The 21,382-nt window shown below is 33.8% G+C and overlaps 1 protein-coding gene across 1 annotated transcript in view; it reads right to left on the reverse strand.

The window, feature by feature from the left end:
- LOC114534817 (ryncolin-1-like) overlaps positions 1 to 21,382 on the reverse strand; it is a 29,059-nt gene that overhangs the window by 2,599 nt on the left and 5,078 nt on the right. The window contains exons 3-4 of the mRNA XM_028556290.1: positions 19,069 to 19,438; positions 1,286 to 1,540 (exon numbers count right to left, since the gene is read on the reverse strand). Coding sequence (XP_028412091.1) covers positions 1,286 to 1,540; positions 19,069 to 19,438 — 625 coding nt within the window. The remainder of the gene's footprint in view (positions 1 to 1,285; positions 1,541 to 19,068; positions 19,439 to 21,382) is intronic.

Below are 21,382 nucleotides of genomic sequence, written 5' to 3' on the forward strand. Positions count from 1 at the left end.
TCGTATACTATCAGGCGCACATGCTTTTGATATATTTACTGTACTAAGTTGTTTTTCTACAACATGAAGGGAGATTACGGGGTCGACATTTATGCATCAAGTCTTTTATATGGGAACAGGGTATGTAAGTTCTTGGGTTCGATAAACGCATTTTTAATTTTATTTGCTAGGTTTTGTTTTGTTGCCTTGAAGGAAATATCCGAGGCGGGAAGCAGTTTCGACACAATCATCCACGATTTCTCTTGTTATCTAGCTACGAAATTAGATCGTTTTTATCAGTATTTACTGAAACAGATGTTAATATTGAAACCGAAGTCCTCACAATGTCATTCAGTTAACTTTGGTCAGACAAGACGAGATATTTCTTCAAACACCGCGTAACGGGGACTTGGAAAGCTATAGAAAATTTCGTAATTAAAGTTTCGGATAAATTACCAGGTAACAGGATTATATGACATTCTCCTGAAGCAATGGCAAATAATTAACCACAAAATATTTTAACAAAAAAGAACAGGATGCTACTTTATACACCTTTGCACCCTCAGTTATCTGCTGGGAATGGTTTTATCATGACCAAAACCTCTCTTAAACCTCTTTTGACCATCACAGCCGGGTTGGTTGTTCAAAATCAGGCTAAAATGGCTTAAGTTAGAGATAAATTTTATCCCGTGGGGTTATAATTTATTGCGTTGTTCAAAACGGATTAGCGTGCTAACCCATGGGCTAAATTTAACCCACCTCACCAGGTGTGTCAACTTGCTAATATTCTGGCTAAAACTGGTTTAACTAATCTAGGTTTAGATTTTAAAGATTTTAACAGGTTTCGCTGACTAACTCTGGGACAAGGCTCCCCAGTTGTAGAAATATCAGGCACGCAAGTTTAATCATGCATCTGCTCTCTTTTTCATCATTAAACGATAATTAACATATTTTTCAAATCCGGGTTGAGGAGCTTTGCAAGACGAATGCCATTGGTAAGTTTCGCTAAAATACAATAAATACGTGACGAGAAAGGAACCATTTTTTGCATAAACCTGGACAATAACATATTTAATGACTTGTATTGTACTTTTATTTATTCTCCAAATTGTGTATATTCTATTAACTACGGGTTAGGCCAGGCGTAGGAGAAGAATCTCCTCTATGTAAATACACGTTATTTATTACACGAGTGTAAATATTTATAAAAACGAACAAGTTGCGTGTTAGTGCACTGCAGTGTTTGTAAAGTAAACGTAAACCTTCTTTATCGTTCAACAACTTTATTTATTCTTTCCAAATTCACGTGGTCGTATCTTCATCGACGTTGACTTTAGAGAATAATGATGCCCTTTCCAAAGGTACCAGTTGACTCCATCAGCGGAAGATGTGTGTGCGCCATAATGATACAAACCATTCAAATTGGAATGATGACAATGCCAATACCACCAGGCTCCTTTGAATCTCAGCGCACAGTTACCGGCAACCCAAATATCATTGTCAGAATCTTTGGTGGTGAAAGCCATCCCGTTATGCCGTGATAACGTGTTTCCTGCTGTACCTTAATTAATGCAAAAAATTCAATAGCCTAATAGAACGAATAAAAGTGCAATTAATGCCGAAATCTTACGATTGTTTTGGTGAATTGTGCCCGTATGGTTAATTATGAAACAATTTTTGTAAATAAATACTACGGAAATACTTGCAACCCATTCTCCCACAAATTCCTGTTAATTTGTTTTAATTCTGTCCTGCTGATCGGAAAGCAACTGCCACATGAACAATTATAATCATTTAAATGACCGGGGTATTTAACAGCGCCTGGCTATTTACACGTCAAATGCTATATGCCCTCAATGTAGATTTGTGATTTGAAGATGTGATTTCGCATATGTCATGTTCACTGTTTCATCCCGTCATTGTAAAGGATGCTGTACGGATACTCAACAGTGATCTTGATGAAATTCAAGTAGAATGTTACGTTGTTTGGAAAAAGCGAAGGCTAGATAATGGTTACTAATAGTCGTAGGATATATTATGTTAATCAAAGTTGAAAAAAAATACAAATTTCGTCATTTGATTTTAAAATTTATCCCGTAAATAGCAGGGACTTTAAACATGTAGGACGGCAACACGACGACGACGTGACTGAAACACTCCCTCAGAAAACGCTGTGGTAAAGAGTTGTTGTAAATAATATACCGGGTGGCCCAAAAAAAAGTTAACCTGTTTGATTGAGTATACCTTCAAAACTAAGAGGCCAGTTACACTGAAATAACTTTCTTTATAGATTTGTGAATGTCTAACTTAAAGTTTGTTATATACCATGTGTACTTTGTTACAGTATTCCCAGAGATATTGGCGTTTAACTTCTAATACGTGCTTTTGAAAAGTGCAAAAATTAGTAAAAACTGGCATAAAATTATTAGCTAAATAGGAAAATATAATAATGTTTGTTTTTTTTATATATATATATATATATAATATTATATATATAATATTATATATATTATATATATTATACATATATATATATATATATTTATATATGTTGTGTAATATGATCGAAATCCCATGCAAATGTAATCATATGCAATTCTAATTAGACTTCAAGTATCTATCTATCTATCTATCTGCGGCCACCCATTTGCAAAAATGTTGGCCGCAGATAGATATACAGATAGATAGTCGAAATCTAATTAGAATTGCATATGTTGTGTAATATGATTGAAATCCCATGCAAATGTAATCATATGCAATTTTAATTAGACTTCAAGTATCTATCTATCTATCTATCTGCGGCCACCCATTTGCAAAAACGTTGGCCGCAGATAGATATACAGATAGATAGTCGAAATCTAATTAGAATGGCATATGTTGTGTAATATGATTGAAATCCCATGCAAATGTAATCATATGCAATTCTAATTAGACTTCAAGTATCTATCTATCTATCTGCGGCCAACGTTTTTGCAAACGGTGTATATATATATATATATATATATATATATGTATATATATATATATATATATATATATATATATATATATATATATATATATACATTCGTAATCAAAGAGGTTGTCATGTATATACATATATGCCTAAATATCTAAATATCGATCACGTGATTTGTTATATGCATGACTCGCGTGGGCCTTTTCGCGATAATTGTGCGTTATGAAGCCGCGTACACTACTCACTAGTTATTGTCAATCAAAAATGCCTACATCGTATTCTGATGATTTACGCTGGAGAATGACTTACCAACGATTGTTTTTTGACCGAAGTTATGATGAAATAGCATCACAGCTTTTTGTTGGCTCAAGAACTGTTATGCGAACGTTTCAGACGTTTTTAAACACGGGTGATGTGAAGCCTTGCCGTTTCGGTCGTCCAACGGACAGCGTAATATTATCCCCACACGAGGAATATGTTGTCATGGATTGCTTGCTTCGAGTCTCCCTAATGCAGCTACATGAGATGGCAAATTATATTCTCGACGTCACTGGTTCTTCTTTTGGTCCAGAAACGCTATGCCGCGCTGTACTGTGACAATGGTGTGAAATTCTGCCTCCTAAATGCTCAATCTCTGAGCAATAAGTCAGCTCAGTTTACTGACTTTATTTGCGATCATAAACCTGATCTTGTGGTGGTATTAACTGAGACATGGTTTACGGATAAAGAATCTGCTAATAAGACTCAATGTACTCCAATAAGTTACCAGCTCCTTGATCAACCGCGCCTCAGTCGCCGAGGAGGTGGAACTGGACGGAACTGAACTGGAAGGAAAATATTTCTGTTACTAAAATTGCTGCTGGCGAAAGACAATCCTTCGAGTATTCAGAGTGGAGGGTTAAATTCACTTCGCAGAGAATAACAGTTGCTATCATCTACAGACCACCTTTTTCTGAAATCACCCGGTTACCACCACTACGTTTTATTCAGAGTTTTCTGAATATTTGGAGTCAGTTGTTTTAAATACAGACACCCTTTTGAACGTTGGCGACTTCAACATTCATGTTGATTGTGATGATAACCCTGATACTGTTAAACTGCTTGAATTATTTGAGAGTGTCGGACTTCATCAACATGTGCATTTCCCTACTCATTATAGTGGACATACTCTCGATCTTATTGTTACCCAACAAACCGATCAGATCATTGCTTCACCTTCTATGGCTGATAGCTTGTTTTCTGATCACATGCCAGTATTCTGTCAGTTAACACTACATCGAGGGCCTCAAATTTATACAAAAGTTTCGTGTCGTAATGTCGCGGCTATAAGCTTGGATGCCTTGCGGAAGGACTTGTCTAATTCTGTCCTCTGCAAAAATATCGAATCACTTGATCTGAACGAGCTTGTAAACTGTTATAATGAAACATTAAACTCAAGTTTAAACCAGCATGCCCCTCTGAAAACAAAAATGGTTAAAAAAAGACCTACAGTCCCATGGTTTAATGAACAAGTTAGGATTGCGAAACGTCAACTGAGGCGGGCAGAAAAGAATTGAAGACGGACAAACTCGATCAATGACCTAAATGATTACAAAGCCAAGAAAAACCAGGCAACATTTGTTATGAATCGTGCCCGGAAATCGTTTTATACTGATTTTATTTCTGAAAACAGTGGCAATCAAAAGAAGTTATTTCAAGCTGCTAAGATCCTTTTTACGAGAAGTCTGATCTTATGTTTTCTGAATACGCTGACTCTTATAAGTTGGCTAATGATATAGGAGAATTTTTTGTCCAGAAGATCCAACGCATCCATGCTGAATTGGACTCTTCTACTTGTCAAAGAAGCCATTCACTTATCCTGGAATCCATTGAACCGACGTCTAGATTTGATTCCTTCGATATTTTGAATGAAGAAAGTTTTAAGGATTTGATCTCTATATCAAGTAAAAAATCGTGTTCTTTAGATCTAATGCCCACTTCACTGGTCTTAAAATGTCAAGATATTCTCCTTCCGGTGATTACTAGGATGATCAATTTATCACTAGAAACCGGTGTTTTTTGCGATGATTGGAAAGAAGCATTAGTCCAGCCACAACTTGAAACATCAAAAACAGAAATGATCTTTGAGAATCTCCGCTCTATTAGTAACCTTACATTTATGTCCAAATTAACAGAACGTGCTGTTTTTAATCAGACAAATGATTATCTGAATTTATATACCAACTTTATCCAAAGGCACAATCCGCTTACCGTAAGTATCATAGTACGGAAACGGCTGTGTTACGCGTTAAACACGATATCTTAATGAATATGAACCGCCAGCATGTTACCTTACTTGTAATCCTGGATTTAAGTGCTGCATTTGACACTGCGGACCATCATATATTGATCGACCGGTTGAACTCCTGTTTTGGCATTAAAGACCAAACACTAAAATGGTTCACTTCCTATCTTCTAATCGATCGCAGTTTATTTCTGTAAATGGTGGCACATCAAAGCGATTTGATCTCAAAAATGGTGTGCCCCAAGGATCTTGTTTAGGACCACTATTGTTCGTCCTATACGTGTCTAAATTGTTTCAGATCTTGGAAAGTCACTTACCAGATGCCCATGCTTACGCGGATGATAATCAATTGTATGTTTCATTCCAACCAGATTCAATATCTGAACAACTATCTGTGGTTAATGCAATGGAAAATGGTATCGATGACATCAAGGCATGGATGTTGAAAGATAAACTCAAACTTAACGACGGCAAGACCGACTTCTTAATTATTGGGACACGACAACTAGCGAAAGTTAACTTTGACACTTTACGTATTGGTGATTCCCATGTAACTGCATCCAGCGAAGCCAAGGACTTGGGTTTTTGGCTCGACTCGCAAATGAAATGTGACACCAATGTCAACAAATCATGTAAAGCAGCATTCATCCATTTATTTAACATCAGGAGAATAAGAAAATTTCTAACGCACGAAACCGCTCAAATATTGATCAACTCATTTGTCACAAGCCGTCTTGACTACTTCAACAGTCTCTATTATGGTTTGCCTTCGATCCAACTCAACAAACTTCAACGGGTGCAAAATGCAGCAGCAAGATTGATATGTAATGTTCCTAGATTTGAACATATAACTCCGACCCTGAAAGATTTATACTGGCTCCCAATTCAGTTCAGGGTAGACTTTAAAATTTTATTAATTGTTTATAAAGCACTTCATGGGCTGTCGCCTCAGTATATTTCGGAGCTTATAAGCATTAAACCTCCATCATCATATAACATTAGATCGAACTCGAAACTTTTGCTTCAGCAACCCGCCTTCAAATGCTTACCGACTCTTGGTGGTCGCTCGTTTGGGTGTGCAGCGCCGAATTTGTGGAACGATTTACCCTATTATATCCAAAAAGCAGACACTGTCGGCTGTTTTAAAAAACGTTTAAAAACTTATCTATTCAAGAAAGCTTTTATGATATAGTTTGATTTTATTTATAATCTAATTTAGATATTTTATATGTATATAGGTATTCATATATATTTTAGATAAATCTTACCCTATCTGTAATGCGCATGTGAGCATATTTGAATGGAACTTGCGCGCTATAAATTAAATTATTATTATTATTATTATTACTAGGTTAGGATTAGGAATAACGCGAAAGAAGGTAAGCGGCTGTTTAATTAATTGGACTTGCATGATATTGCATGAGTACTATTCTCACAGTTCTAAAACTATAACTCGTACAACATACCTGTTTGATATTTTCAGATTTAGCTAGAGTTGCTTGCAACGCTGTTTGAAAATTAATTAATGGCTACACCATTTTATAGATTCAGTGCTCGAGGAATGAGACTTGTTGTTAGCGTTACAGCTATTCACGATGGGCACCGCATTATTCTGCAATTGCGGCAATCTCAAGTCAAGGAATTATTGGCATCCAGCTCATGAAAAATCCCGTAGAAAAATTTAATGCACGCTCGTTTTCACAGTTTATACACGAGCAGCTCCTACGCAATGAATCCATTTGACTGGGAAAACCCGCAGTCTGTTATTGTCATGGGTAAGCAAATTTGTGTAATTTATCAAATTTTACAGATCATTTCCAACCGTATTCTAATTTACACGTAAATGTTTATGATATATTTAAACAGATAACCACCCAGCGCATCATACGTTCAAAATATATTATCGATCAGGTGTACAACTCTGGGGCCTTGGTTCTTTTTTACCACCATATAGTCCTGACCTTAATCCAATCGAAGAAGTGTTCACTAAAGTTAAGCATTACTTGAGGCACAATGACCTAGTACTGCAAACAGTAAGATATCCAAGTCCGCTCATCTTTAATGCATTTGGACAAATTAATAACTTCCACGGACTGCAAGCATTACATGCATCATGCTGGCTATATTTGATAACCATTCCATTCTTTGTCTCAGTCACACGTGTGAGAAACTGGTTCAAAAAGTTCGACAAGAATTTAGTTTTTGTAAATATTTATGAAAGAACGTTATAACAATATTTTAGTTTAAATGGATGTATGCAGCTAAAAATCCTTCAAAAGGGTTCCCTTTTTCTTCTGATATTCTTGTTCCTTGATTGGAAAAAGTATCTAATTTGGTTTGGCTTAATGCAGGAAAACAAAACAAAAGAAAACTAAACAAAACAAAAACTTTATGAAGGATTTTTGAATGCCTCCATGAACCTGTCCCAATCTGCATGAAATAAGAAACAGAGTTCAATTGTCACACACCAAAACTACAAAGTGCTAAAACAAGAAATTAGTGTTATCTGAATGCTTGAGCACTACTTTTAACCCACGGGTGCGTAGTAAACAAAACTGAGCTGAGTTTTATGTGGAATAATATTTTGCATTAACATAGAGTATTATTTTATAATTTTATATGCAGGGTTGGTATAGGTTTGTGGATATTTGAGGCCAAACTCTGTTATTAGTTATACAATAGATCTTTGTTTTCTTTGTTTTCTACGGTACTAATGAAGATTTGGCCTCAAATATTCACAAATCTACCAATCCAGATTATATGCACCCTTTGTTGTTGACAGCTAAAATGCTTCATGGATTTTATAATAGTTCCTTCATCACGCCTTATTGCATGAATCCATCATTGTTTACGCACGGTTTTATCTTTTGGCAAGTTTAAATATGAAACCTTTTCACCATTAGAGAGCCGGTAACCATGTTGAGAACACAGAGGTACACAACAGTGCGATGGTTAAACAAGAATTTTTTCATGAAAAGCCAGGTTTAAAAAAGTTCTATAAGACGTTTCGATGAGAAACCTCCGATCGTCAACAGTGATTACGTTTTCATATAACTAGTGACAAGAATTTTTAATCTTTTAATATAAATATGAATCCTTGCTGCAATTTCAGAATTTATATATATACATATATATATATATATATATATATATATATATATATATATATATATATATATATATATATATATATATATATATATATATATATATATATATATATATATATATATACACCCATTTGCAAAAACGTTGGCCACAGATAGAAAGATAGATAGATACTCGAAATCTAATTAGAATTGCATATGTTGTGTAATATGATTGAAATCCCATGCAAATGTAATCATATGCAATTCTAATTAGACTTCGGGTATCTATCTATCTATCTATCTGCAGCCAACGTTTTTGCAAATGGGTGTATATATATATATATATATATATATATATATATATATATATATATATATATATATATATATATATATATATATGTATGAACTTGTTGTGTTAATGATTTCCTCAGACATAAAATTAACTATTTATTTGTTAATATCCAAACGTTTCGCCGGTTAAGGCTTCTTCAGTGGAATGGTTAGTAGCAATATTAAGATCCTAGTTATATATATATATATATATATATATATATATATATATATATATATATATATATATATATATATATATATATATATATATATATATATATATATATATATATATAAACACAAACAAATCAACAAAATATAATCATAAAATTGTATTTCATCGCTACACTGTGTTTCACGTACTAGTTTTAGCAAAGAATACGTATTATAAAGAAGTGTAACTAGAGATTATTTTTGTGTCCTCAAATTTCCCCCAAATGTACACGTCATGTACACGCCACGACACTTGCTGCAAACATGGCCGCCTAAATTGGCCGCCTATGGCGTGGGCGCAAAACAACTTGTTCTTTCAGCGCCGCAAGTTTTTGTCGTCTTTATAAATCGAACTTTTTGAATTGAACTACTTCAATCGAGGATGTTGAAAACGAAATTCACAAAAAGAAGGTATGTATCATCTATCAGATTAATTTCTTAGACATTGACAGAATATATTGTGTTATAATTTATAACATTTGTATTTGGTATATAAAAACAATCCAACTTTGGACTCCCAGTATACGTATTGAACATTTTTGCTAAATACTGAGGCAAATATTCATATGTACAATCATAAAACGTATTTATATACTTCCACACCGCGTGTCATTACTGTCATATAATTTGAATGTCATTCAGTGTCTTTAATATTTATATATAAAAACATTCTATATAGAATAATATCTTAAAAGTCCTTTAAAGTTCAATTGAGTGCTTTAATTGACAGCTCCTGCTATTACTAATTGCACTAATAGGAATAGGAATGTACAACTCCCTACTATACAATTCAAATGTATTGTACATTTTCAAATTCAAGCATGGAGTTCATTACATATATTCATCATACATGATGTCCCAAAAAGTGACACTATATAATTTTTTATGCCTGAGTGCTATAGTATATCTTCTTGAATTTGTAAAAAAACTCCTATATTCTAATAGTATTCAAATACCGAGAAATCTTGGTAACTTGGTTCAACTAGCAAAGAAAATAATAATTGTTTTAGCACAGATTTAATGTTTTAGGCTAAAGTTTCATCAAATATTTCATTGCATGTAAGATAATTTTTATAGTGTAAATTTTTTTGGGACACCTTATTACATTGCTTGTCAATATTTATTAATTTATGCATTTTAATTTCATATCCAAATATGCATAAGGCAATGCACAAGTGAAATGTTTTACAAATGTTGCACCTTAAAATATTTTTTGTTTTTGCCCTTTGACTTTGGCAATGACAAGGCTCTGTTTCCGAACTTCAAGATGTAATAGATTCTCAACCTGAGATAAAGCCGAAGAACATATTCTTTAGGAAAATTAGGACAAGGAACTGCCAGACGTGGAAGGTGATCAAGCATCTCAATTGCAACACCTTTCTTCTTCATAATAGTGGAAAATAACTCCATTATCTTTGTTTCAACAGCAGTGATATACTGTGTGAAATGATCTGCTGGTACGGTTAGCCCACCAAATGTCTTTGTTGAATCATACCCCTTGAAATAGCAAAATAGTTTACTACTGCTATCAAGTTCATCAGTGACAAGGTTTGAAACACATGTGTCACATTTATGTTTTTTAAAGCATTTGGTAATAATGTAGCCAGCTACATATGTGATGCCATTCATGATGTCACCAGCCTTGCTCTGATCTGTATCAATTGCAAGATCACGGTAGTCGGACTCATCCACTTGGAAAGATTGATCTTGGGACTGGGCTTCACTTTCCTTTGAAATCCTTTTAAGAGGAGACTTGAGTGACACCAGGATGCTGCCATCATCTGCTGCGCAATTCCCCGAAGACTGCTTCAAGTAGTGGTCATAAAATAGCTTTCTAAAAGCGCGACAAAACTGGATTGGCGTAGGATTGTCAGCATTGCCTCCTTGCTGACGTATAGACCCAAAAAAGTTCTCAACAGGATCTTGGTTTAGACGCCTTGTCAACAAAAACTTGACAGATGCCGCTTCAAGCTGCCTCCAAAGGAGTAGCGTTCCTCGCAATGTAACTCTTAAGGCATTAAGACATTTCAAGAGGTTAGTTACATCCTTGTTGTCTTTGCTGATTACTTGAATTTTTGGGATGAAGCCAATCATTTCTTCCATGAACTCTTTGTGTGGTGATGTTGGTGTCATAGCTCTTTTGTATACTTTTGGGCTTTGAAGGGATGAGCTATTAAGGCAGTCAAATGTTTGGTCAAGCTTCATCAAGAGCTCTGCGGTACCACATGCGGTGGATGGTAGCTTACCAAGACTGATATAGGTTGAAATAGCTGCAGCAACTGTGTGGCTCAATACTTGAGTTGCCAAGTTCACCTTCATCTTTTGAAATCCGTTCGGTTTCATATGCTTGTCTGTTAATTTAGGACATAATCGAACTGCCAACTTGCTGTCATTGGCATTGAGGGCTTCAACATCTTTCCAGCTTGCAATTTTCCCGTTAAAATGGAAATTATGGTTCATCATGTTGTTTCTGATGGCTTTCATTATGTGCGGCGGGTCGTAGATGTAAAATATCTTCCTTCCATTATGCATAAACCAAGGTTTGGTCGGTGTGTGATGCCAAGTGCATTGATGAACTTTTGGAAATTTGAACCCAGATCGGAGATGACCGCCACAACATTCAAACCAACAGATTCAAGTTTATCAAGCAATTCAAAAAGCTTCTTCTTGACCATTTCACTGTCACAGCTGTCGTTGACAAGGTAATAAGCCAGGGGCTGCTTCCAATTCTCTTGAATCCCGCATGCCATGAAAACCAGTGCAGAATCTGCCACAAGATTTCCTTTCGTGTCACCATCATCTTCCAGGCCAATGATTTCGTCTTTTGCTGAGTCGTAGTACAGGTGGGACTTTATGGACATTTCATCTAGTGCTAGGGTACACATTTTGTTTGCGTTGCTCATAGTTTTAACCTTGGTCTCGATAACGTTGAATGCATGATCTACTATGCCTGGTTTTGCTGGCAATCCTGATACCCATTTTAGTAAACTTGACTTGGAAGGAAGGTAGAAGCACTTTGAAAGGAATCGATATGCTTTGTCACTAATGTGGTAAAGGGACAATGCAAAAGCCCAGCCTCGTACCCAGGCGCTTTAATAGTAAAATATATAACGTTGCATTCAGGTCTTATATAGAGGTCAGCAGAAAGAGAGCAAGCGCGCAGGGGTGCTTGGGGAGGTTGTTTTTTTTCGAGAAAGCGCCTGGCAGAAAATGACCGATTTCTGGCAAATCGTGACCGATTTCTGGCAAACGCTTGTATTTTGCAGTTTATATTCTCATTATGTATAATTTTTTTACTGGATCGACTGCCGATGGGCTAGCCAAGTATTATGAACGTTTCCTTTGGCGAAGAATCATCTGAAGGTACTTTTATTTAAATATTTTCTGTCGGAGTGACTATATTCGTAGAGTACTCGAATAATTGCTTGCCGTATTTACATATTACTATTGGGAAAAGCGAGCGCATTTACGAAATATTAAGAGGTTTCTGTTCATGACATAAACTGAGATAAACTCATATTCCTTTATTTACAGGTTTAATAATCCGATGATGAATTCAACGTGATATGGCAACAACTTGAATTTAAAAGTAAATTGATTCTATACGTGATACTTATCGGATATAATTTGTAACATGAAATGTTCAATATTAATCAATCTATAACATTTTTAAAAACCGGTGTATCTGTAAAAATCTGGATCTAATTCAAGTAATCATAGTATATAATTATATTGTATTGTATTATATTGTATAATTCATTTGATTGTTTCCATGTTGAATTCATTTTCTGCCAGGCGCTAAATTTGGCAAAACCACCCCAAGCACCCTCGCGCGCTCGCGTTTTTTTCAGCTGACCTCTATACAATAACTGAATGCAACATTATTTTTACTATTAAAGCGCCTGGGTACGAGGCTGGCAAAAGCCTTCATCTCCAGACTGTAACGTTGGCCTTTCTTGCGACGAGAATGCAGATTTATTTGCATTTCCACAAAGCTAGCAATCCTGGGTGGTAAAAGGTTGCGGATAACTTTCATCACTGTCTTCTTATCTGTATTACACAGTTTGCCTTTCTTCATGTTCATGTTCCGTCGGATTCTCGATAACTGTTTTCTTTGCCGGTTTATCACTCGTTTTAGGGCTACGTTTTGTTTTCGTAGGGAGTCATTCGACATTGTTTGATTTGTCTGGCATTGTGCGTCTACCGACGGAATGTATTTTCTGGTATCTAAAGTGTATTAATGTTAAACATAGCCATAAAATACTGTCGAATAATACTTCTTTTACAAAGGGCTTTTGATTCAAATGCAGAATGAAGAATTATGATTTTTTTATGGATAGTTGGATTACCTACTTAACCCAGTTACGTTATACAAAATTATAATCCTGTAGCTACCTTCAAAAATGTCAATTTTGAAAGTTTTACAAATTACCCAAAATTATAAATTATACAAACCCAAATTATACAACGTTGTAGCTGGCATGTTGCTGACTATAGAATATATAAAAGTTTTGATTAATATTCATTGATTTTTACAGGTAATGGTGTTGGCTGAATTCGAGAAGTAAAATTATTGTTGTATTCATGTACCTTTAAATACATCGTCGTTTATGTCCTCGATCATCACAGATGAACGCTCTGGTGTTTCCAGGGGTCTAAACGTCTCTGCAATTATTTACGCAAACGTTTATCCATAGTTAATTTTGAGAACTGTAAGGATCATTGACATTGTTGTATTCATGTACCTTCAAATACATCGTCGTTTATGTCCTCGATCATCACAGATGAACGCTCTGGTGTTTCCTGCATTTCAGTATCTAAATTTTAGTAAGACTTTTGAGCTAGAGACTGGAGTAAAGTATGGAAAAAACTGATCCGTGCCATAAAATTTTTTATTGCATGGTAAAAATGCTTATGTTGAACATACACTTGTGGGTCGCAACAGGGCGCTTATTCAGACTCTAACAATGTTATGTAAGATTTCAATAGTTTTGGTGTTTTGGGCCGACACCCTGGATAAAATTATATTTATAAGGAACATAATTTGTTCGTATGTATTCAAATTTGACTTGTTAACTTAAATAGTCTCTTTTATACCATAATATAAGGACACAAAAATAATCTCTAGTTACACTTCTGATAATAATATTCTTTGATAATATGCAGCATATATTGTGATATATATATATATATATATATATATATATATATATATATATATATATATATATATATAAAGAATTGGTTATTCTATATAAATTATGGTGAAGTGTGCCCTTATTTGGCAAATATATATAGTCACATGATGCCTACGTGTCTGTATGTCATTATGAAAAATTAATCACGCTGTCTGTCGTTGTCAGTTAATTCGAAATGATGGCTTCCTCTAGAACACTTTCATGTTATACATATTTCGGGTATTTTAAAGCATTTATTTGATGAAAAATGTCGCTGAATTTTGCCCAAGGGATAAGGTGTTGTGCGAATTTTTATGAGAATAAAAAAAGTGAAAGGGGAAAGTTTTGAAATCCTGAAACGAAGCATTCGAGGTACGTTCTATGCATGTCATAATATTTACTCTTATACATGCTATATTATGAAGCAAAAAAATTATAAATATATTGTCATGCAAACAAGACGGATTAAAAAGAAAAAAACTATTCGTTCGAACTTTTTATATGATCTTTTGAGTATTTTTCAAAGTGAAAAATAGAGTTCCATTTTTGAGTACTATTATTTAAAATTTACCGACCCAAGTTTGTCGAGGTTGTTATATTATACATAAAGTGTATTTTTTTTTAAACTGACATACAGCATAATAAATTTTATATACCTGTGGCTGTGTTCTTATAGTCATTCCAGCTAGTTGTACATTTTTAGTAAGCGTTTTTTTAAATATTTCGTATTTAAACCATCATGAAAAAACAATTTATGACAGACGTAGTGTAAAAGCTGAATTTCCACTCTCTAAAGACTAAAGTGATTGTTTTTCCAATCGGTTGCAGGTTTTATATAAGACATGTTTATACAGTACGCTAGTCGTAGAGGCAAATGACTGCATGTGAAAGTGACAAATTGCTGCATGTCATACAAGGCATGTTGAAAGCTATTATATTCGTTGCAGGACAGGACAGTCTAGTATAATTTGACCGTAATTTTGTATATATTATCTGTTACAACTTACAAACGCTGTAAAATGACACGCACTGTTTTTGTTTATATCTTTTGTTTATATCTACTTGTAAGTAATTCGTTTTGTCCAATAATGAAATTCACATACCGTTATTGGCGCTGTTTAATAGTTCTTCATTTTCTGCAAAGACTAACTTTCGTTTGCCATAAAATATTGATGGAACAGCGCTTTCTTGAAGTCTATTTCTTTCCTCGATATTCACGAAACAAATATTTTCAAAATGGACCTCGCATAGCTTGCAATTATTATAACGATACTTTGCATTTTTCTTCGCTAGGTCATACCTACCACAGGCAATAACCCACTGTTCTGACCTAAGATAATTTTAGCAAAGATATACCGTTGTTTTTATGTTTTTAAATAGTAAATATATTTAGAACAGCTTCTGAATTTTAGTTGAAAAGTGAAAACATAAAAATGCGACATACAAATTTACCTTATTGGGTTTTTCGGAAAGCGGAAAAAATGCAGGTTTTTCATTACAGCTTTATTATTTTTACATGTATATGCTGAGCACCAAGTTGTGCCTGCCTTTCTACGACTTTTTTTTCTTATAATTTCTGCCATTTAGCCGATATTTAATTGTTAACAAATATGTAAGGATATAAATAAAATTGAAATTTGAAAGACGACATATATAGACACGATAGGACCAGAGTGCAGAGGGTATAAATTATAAAAGCAATTACGTAATGACAAATGACGAATATCCACGCAATCTACACTTGCCAGCAAGATGGCTGCCGTGGGACATTTTTGTTAAGAAGATGGACATCTGTCCTTCCTTTATCTATGGTTTTAGTACGATCCTCAGGCGATAACTATTTACATGGTTTACGCACACGCGTTTTTGATTGATTACGCGAGAGTTTTAACGTGCATGTTTGCGTGCGCTTAACATTACAAACCTTAAAACCATATCTACGCCGGCATTTACTAAACATTAAGGAGGAATGCCCAATGAACGGTAATTGTCTCGTGAAAAGTATTGTGTACAAAGCGGAAGTTAGCTCCGATAATGGAGAAGTTGTCAAGCATTATATTGGTATGACATCAGGTAGCTTCAAACTCAGATACAGCAACCACTTAAAGTCTTTTAACCACGAACGCTACTCTGGAGAAACGGAGCTCTCGAAGTATGTTTGGGGGCTCAAGTCGCAAGATAAACCATTTGGGATAAAATGGTCAGTGATATATGAAGCAAGTTCCCGCCGCATGTCCAGAAATGAAAGTTTGCAATTTATGCACCGAGGAAAAAAGATTAATCATGCTATCAGACAAAAACAAATCGTTGAACAAAAGGACAGAACAGCTTAGTAAATGCCGGCATAGATATGGTTTTAAGGTTTGTAATGTTAAGCGCACGCAAACATGCACGTTAAAACTCTCGCGTAATCAATCAAAAACGCGTGTGCGTAAACCGTTGTAAATAGTTATCGCCTGAGGATCGTACTAAAACTAGTACGTGAAACACAGTGTAGCGATGAAATACAATTTTATGATTATATTTTGTTGATTTGTTTGTGTTTTTGCTCTACTATTTACTTGTATTGAGCACTCTGGTTTACTACGAACAAATCCAAGATTATATATATATATATATATATATATATATATATATATATATATATATATATATATATATATATAATATATATTATATATATATATATATATATATATATATATATATATATATATATATATATACACCCATGCATTTGCAAAAACGTTGGCCGCAGATAGATAGATAGATAGATATTCGAAGTCTAATTAGAATTGCATATGTTGTGTAATATGATTGAAATCCCATGCAAATGTAATCATATGCAATTCTAATTAGACTTCGAGTATCTATCAATCTATCTATCTGCGGCCAACGTTTTTGCAAATGGGTGTATATATATATATATATATATATATATATATATATATATATATATATATATATATATATATATATATATATACATATATATATATATATATATATATATATATATATATATATATATATATATATATATATATATATGCATGTATATATATATAATTATACATATATCGATGACTCAATAATAATATTCCTGGATATAATAATTTAATAATTATCTAATACATTGGATTTAATAGCTTCACGCAGCCTGACGCAGAGCCTGATTATTCCATTTATCCCATTATGCCTTTCGAGCGTAGACCACGAGGGAAATTTGAATACTTAACGAAACAACCTATAACGCTATTAACGCATATTAAAGAAACATTGCTTTTTATGGCGGATATGGCATTTGTATCTTGTTATTAACTTTATATATTACCGATAAAGATATGGACGTTTAGGATGTGAGAAAATATACACTATATCGGCGCAAATTTGTGGTATTTCATAAGGTGAGTTGATATTTCATGATGTCATATGCCAACATGCTGATCGAGTGTGTTATTAAATACAACGTATAAGCCTTTATTTGTTAGCCTTCGTTAGCCTTTATTCCACCCTATTATAGATCAATAATTGTATTTAGGTCTTTCTTCATCGTTTAATGATTTGCGCTATGATTTTCCATGTTATTACCTGTTTATATGGTCAAATAGTTGGCTATAGCAGGGATAGCTAAACAATACCTTAGAATTCCTCAGCAATTATGGCCTAGAATACCTCAGAGGAGCAACATAGAATAGTCCAATGTTGTGATATATATAACTAAGGAGCAGCATATGGCAGTGTTTCTAATGTCTTTGTTTGAAATGTAGGATTAGAGTCGAGTTGTATTTTCAGATTGATACTAAATCCAGAGGGGTTATTAAATGTAACAGTGCTTCTCCACAGTAGGGTTGCAACTGTTCCAAAGGGTATAAATTGTGCATCAGAGTCTGCCTATATCATTAAAATTATCACAAAGCTCTCTATTTTGCCTTCAGATACAATTATCCATACATATTTTGTTAGGGATAATTTTTGGATTTAACACCATTTGATTTCATTGGATAAGGCCTCTATCTATGTATTGTTTGAATTAATTACATGCAGTTTCATGGTGAATTGATTGGAATTTAAACTATCATAGGGAGGTAGAAAAGCAGTGTAGAATGGGTTAAAGGATAGGTGTATTTGATAATGGTCTTAAAGTAGTTTTCTTAAAGATGCCGGTATTGCAAGCGATAGCTAAAGAATAGCTTAAAATTCCCCAGAGTAGCTAAATTATCATTTACCAGTATTTTTTGTTTGATGTACTCAATTCCAAACATGATTGCAAAGTTTTATTTTAAGTTAAGTGTGAACTTAGGATTTACTTCACACCAATTTTTTAATTATTTACTCTCAAATTTATCTGATGCACCACAAAAATCCTTTTGCAATAATTGATCTGTACTGCAATAATTGATATTTAAAAACATGTCAAATAAACACTGGACAAATACAAAACCTTCAATACCGTGGTGCAATATTATATATAATCACTTCTCTAAATAATCATGTAGGGCCTATAATTCTCATGTATTAATGTCTGCTGTGTATTCTATATTATGACTCATGAATATTTTAGTAAATTTACATTACATTCTCACTTATAACAAAATATCATGTCAAAGTTTCTAGGGTTTCTTGAGAATTAACTTTTCTTCTTATAAGAAAATATTTTCTTGGAAATATTTCTTATATTAAGAACAATTTCTTAAGAAATTTTTTCTCATTATGAACATTCTATAAGAAATTTTGGACTAATTTCAAGAAAATTTTCTTAAACTGAGAAATTATTTGTGTGCAACTTTTCTTATTTTGAGAAAATTTTCTTAAGAAAAAAATTCCTAAGAAAAAAAGTAAGAAAATTTTCTTATTATTCTCCCAAGAAAATTTGAACTCATTTTAAGAAAATTTTCTTAAAATGAGTTTTTTTTTCTTGAAATAAGAAAATGATTTTTTGCTGTGAAGTTGATTCTAAAGGGAGCAGGAACCGCCTATAATCTTATTGAAATAACTCAAATCAGACTCTGTTTAATGTAAAATGCTTACCATTATAACCTCCAACATTCAACTTGTACTTCTCATTTTCATTGCTTACTGCAAAAAAATCATAATGAGCGTATCTGGTGTTTCCAGATGTATCTTCCATATCGATACGAAATTCATTTTCTAAAATATTTGTCATCCTGTGTATTTTGTCAAGACCAAGCCAATATTCTCCGCTCAAGTCACCAAAACCTTTTTTGTAATCTTGCCATCCTCGGTAGAAGTCAACACTTCCATCAAGACGACGTTGAAATACAGTCCATCCTCCACCTGATGTTGTCATATCACAAAACACTTCAAAACCTCCCTTTCCATCAGGATTAACTTCATAAACTCCACTTTGGCTATTTCCTTTTTCATACAAATCAGCGCAGTGGAGACCTGAAAAATATCATGGTTTAAATTTATATTACGCTTAGCGGTCCAATAAAAGCAATAATAATTTTTTGTAAACGGGTTTTGAATCCTTTGCATAAAATAGATTTTAACGTTTCACGATTTCGTGTGTATCTTGATTGTGTTTTATTAAGATTACGTTTTGCAGTTTCCGTATTTTGTCATGTTCTAATATTGTCCGCGCCTGAGACATGAACTTTAAATTTGCCTGCTATACCAAATAAACCAGAACCTTCCCCAATGGTGTAAAACGCAAAAAATAGTGTTTCAACATTCTAAACCTCAGATTTTCAGGGGAAAAAACAAACTAAAGCAACCAAACCACCCATGCATATGCGCATTTTAGCTGCCCTTTTTCTTAACTAAAAATTTCCTCTGAAAGCTTTTGTCCGCCAAAGAAAAAATTGAGATTCTTCCTACGCCCGGAAGATATAATTATATTGATTTTGTGGGACTTTCAGTCAGGGAACAGTTAAGAAAAATGAATCAACTATCGATCATGGGACAGAAATCAAATCTACGCCTTTGCGATCCCAGTGCCATCCTAAATTTGAGTTGCGTATAAAAAATCGATTATGATAATCTTGCCTGAGCATGTTTTCCCATTTGCAGCAAATCCGCGGCAACAGTGACAGAGATAACCGTTAGGAGCCTATATATGTGTATACCATTTCCACTCAAAATTAGACCCGAAAAAATTCTGCTTCATTGGGTAAAGTGGTACAAAGTCTTAATTCAGTGATTTATTGTCACCTACTCGCAGGAATTACCTACGTCTTTGCTAAATCCTCACCAACTACGCTTGTTTTGTGAGTTATCTCTGTATCATGCAGAAGTATTGCATCGGCGTACCAAAGGCGTAGGTTCGATTCCTGCATGTGGACCTGTATTTGACACATATTTCTCAACTCATCTTGGTTTTAATTTGAGTTTTTCATGAATCACACTCAAAATTTTCACTAATACCATCTCTCAAGCATGAAAACATTTTATTCATCATATTACTTTGAAATTAGACTACTGATCTAACAAATTTTTCAAGCAGCTCCTTCGGGCTCGATCAACATTTCTACTTCGCAGGCGAATGGTTCGTTTTTGGTAAGGGTTATGCCTTATGGTCCCAATCCCAATCAAAATTCGCCAAAAGAGTCCAGAGGTTCATTGGTTACGTAATGCATTATTGTGGCGCGTATTGACAGATAATTTAAAACATTTCTCATTGTATATATAATAGTTAAGAATTAATTTAGCTAATATCAAAATTCTCGTAGTTTTGCTTCGAATGTTCCAAAATTTGTAATTACGTTATTTGTGATAATTCTAAAGGAAATTACCTGATTTCCTGGTAACCTTTTCTTTTTTAACTCTATTCTTTGCCTATACGAAATTGATTACAACAATAATAAAGTTAATAAATGTTGATTTTATTCTTTATACATGCATTAATTAATATATCACTACATTGATTGCACTAATACATTAATTGCACGAATACGTTAATTGCACTAATACAACAGTATTTTGAAAATTACGACTACATATCTATATATAATTTCTTTATTCTTTATAATTTATTATATCTTTAAATCTTCAATGTTCATTTTTGTCGGTATAGACTAACATGATATACCGTATATTTCTCATTATTTCTTAAGAGAGAAAGGGGTTGTATTTTGACACGTATATAGAGTGAAACAAAGATCGCAGATATGGAGAAAATATTTTCTTAAAGTTCAATAATAACAAGTTTTTTCTCGTGAAATCAAAATTGAAAGTTCATACCTTGATTACAAATATACGGATTTTTGAAATTATTACATCGACTTGTACTACGGATGTTTGATGCGAGCAATCTAATCTGTTCTAGTTCGCAAAAAAAATCTAGTTCGCGAAAAAAAAGCTGCCAAAACCGCAGTATGTT

Source organism: Dendronephthya gigantea, unplaced genomic scaffold (assembly GCF_004324835.1).
Source record: "Dendronephthya gigantea isolate DGI-Jeju-01 unplaced genomic scaffold, DenGig_1.0 000107F, whole genome shotgun sequence".
Taxonomy (NCBI): Eukaryota; Metazoa; Cnidaria; class Anthozoa; order Malacalcyonacea; family Nephtheidae; genus Dendronephthya; species Dendronephthya gigantea.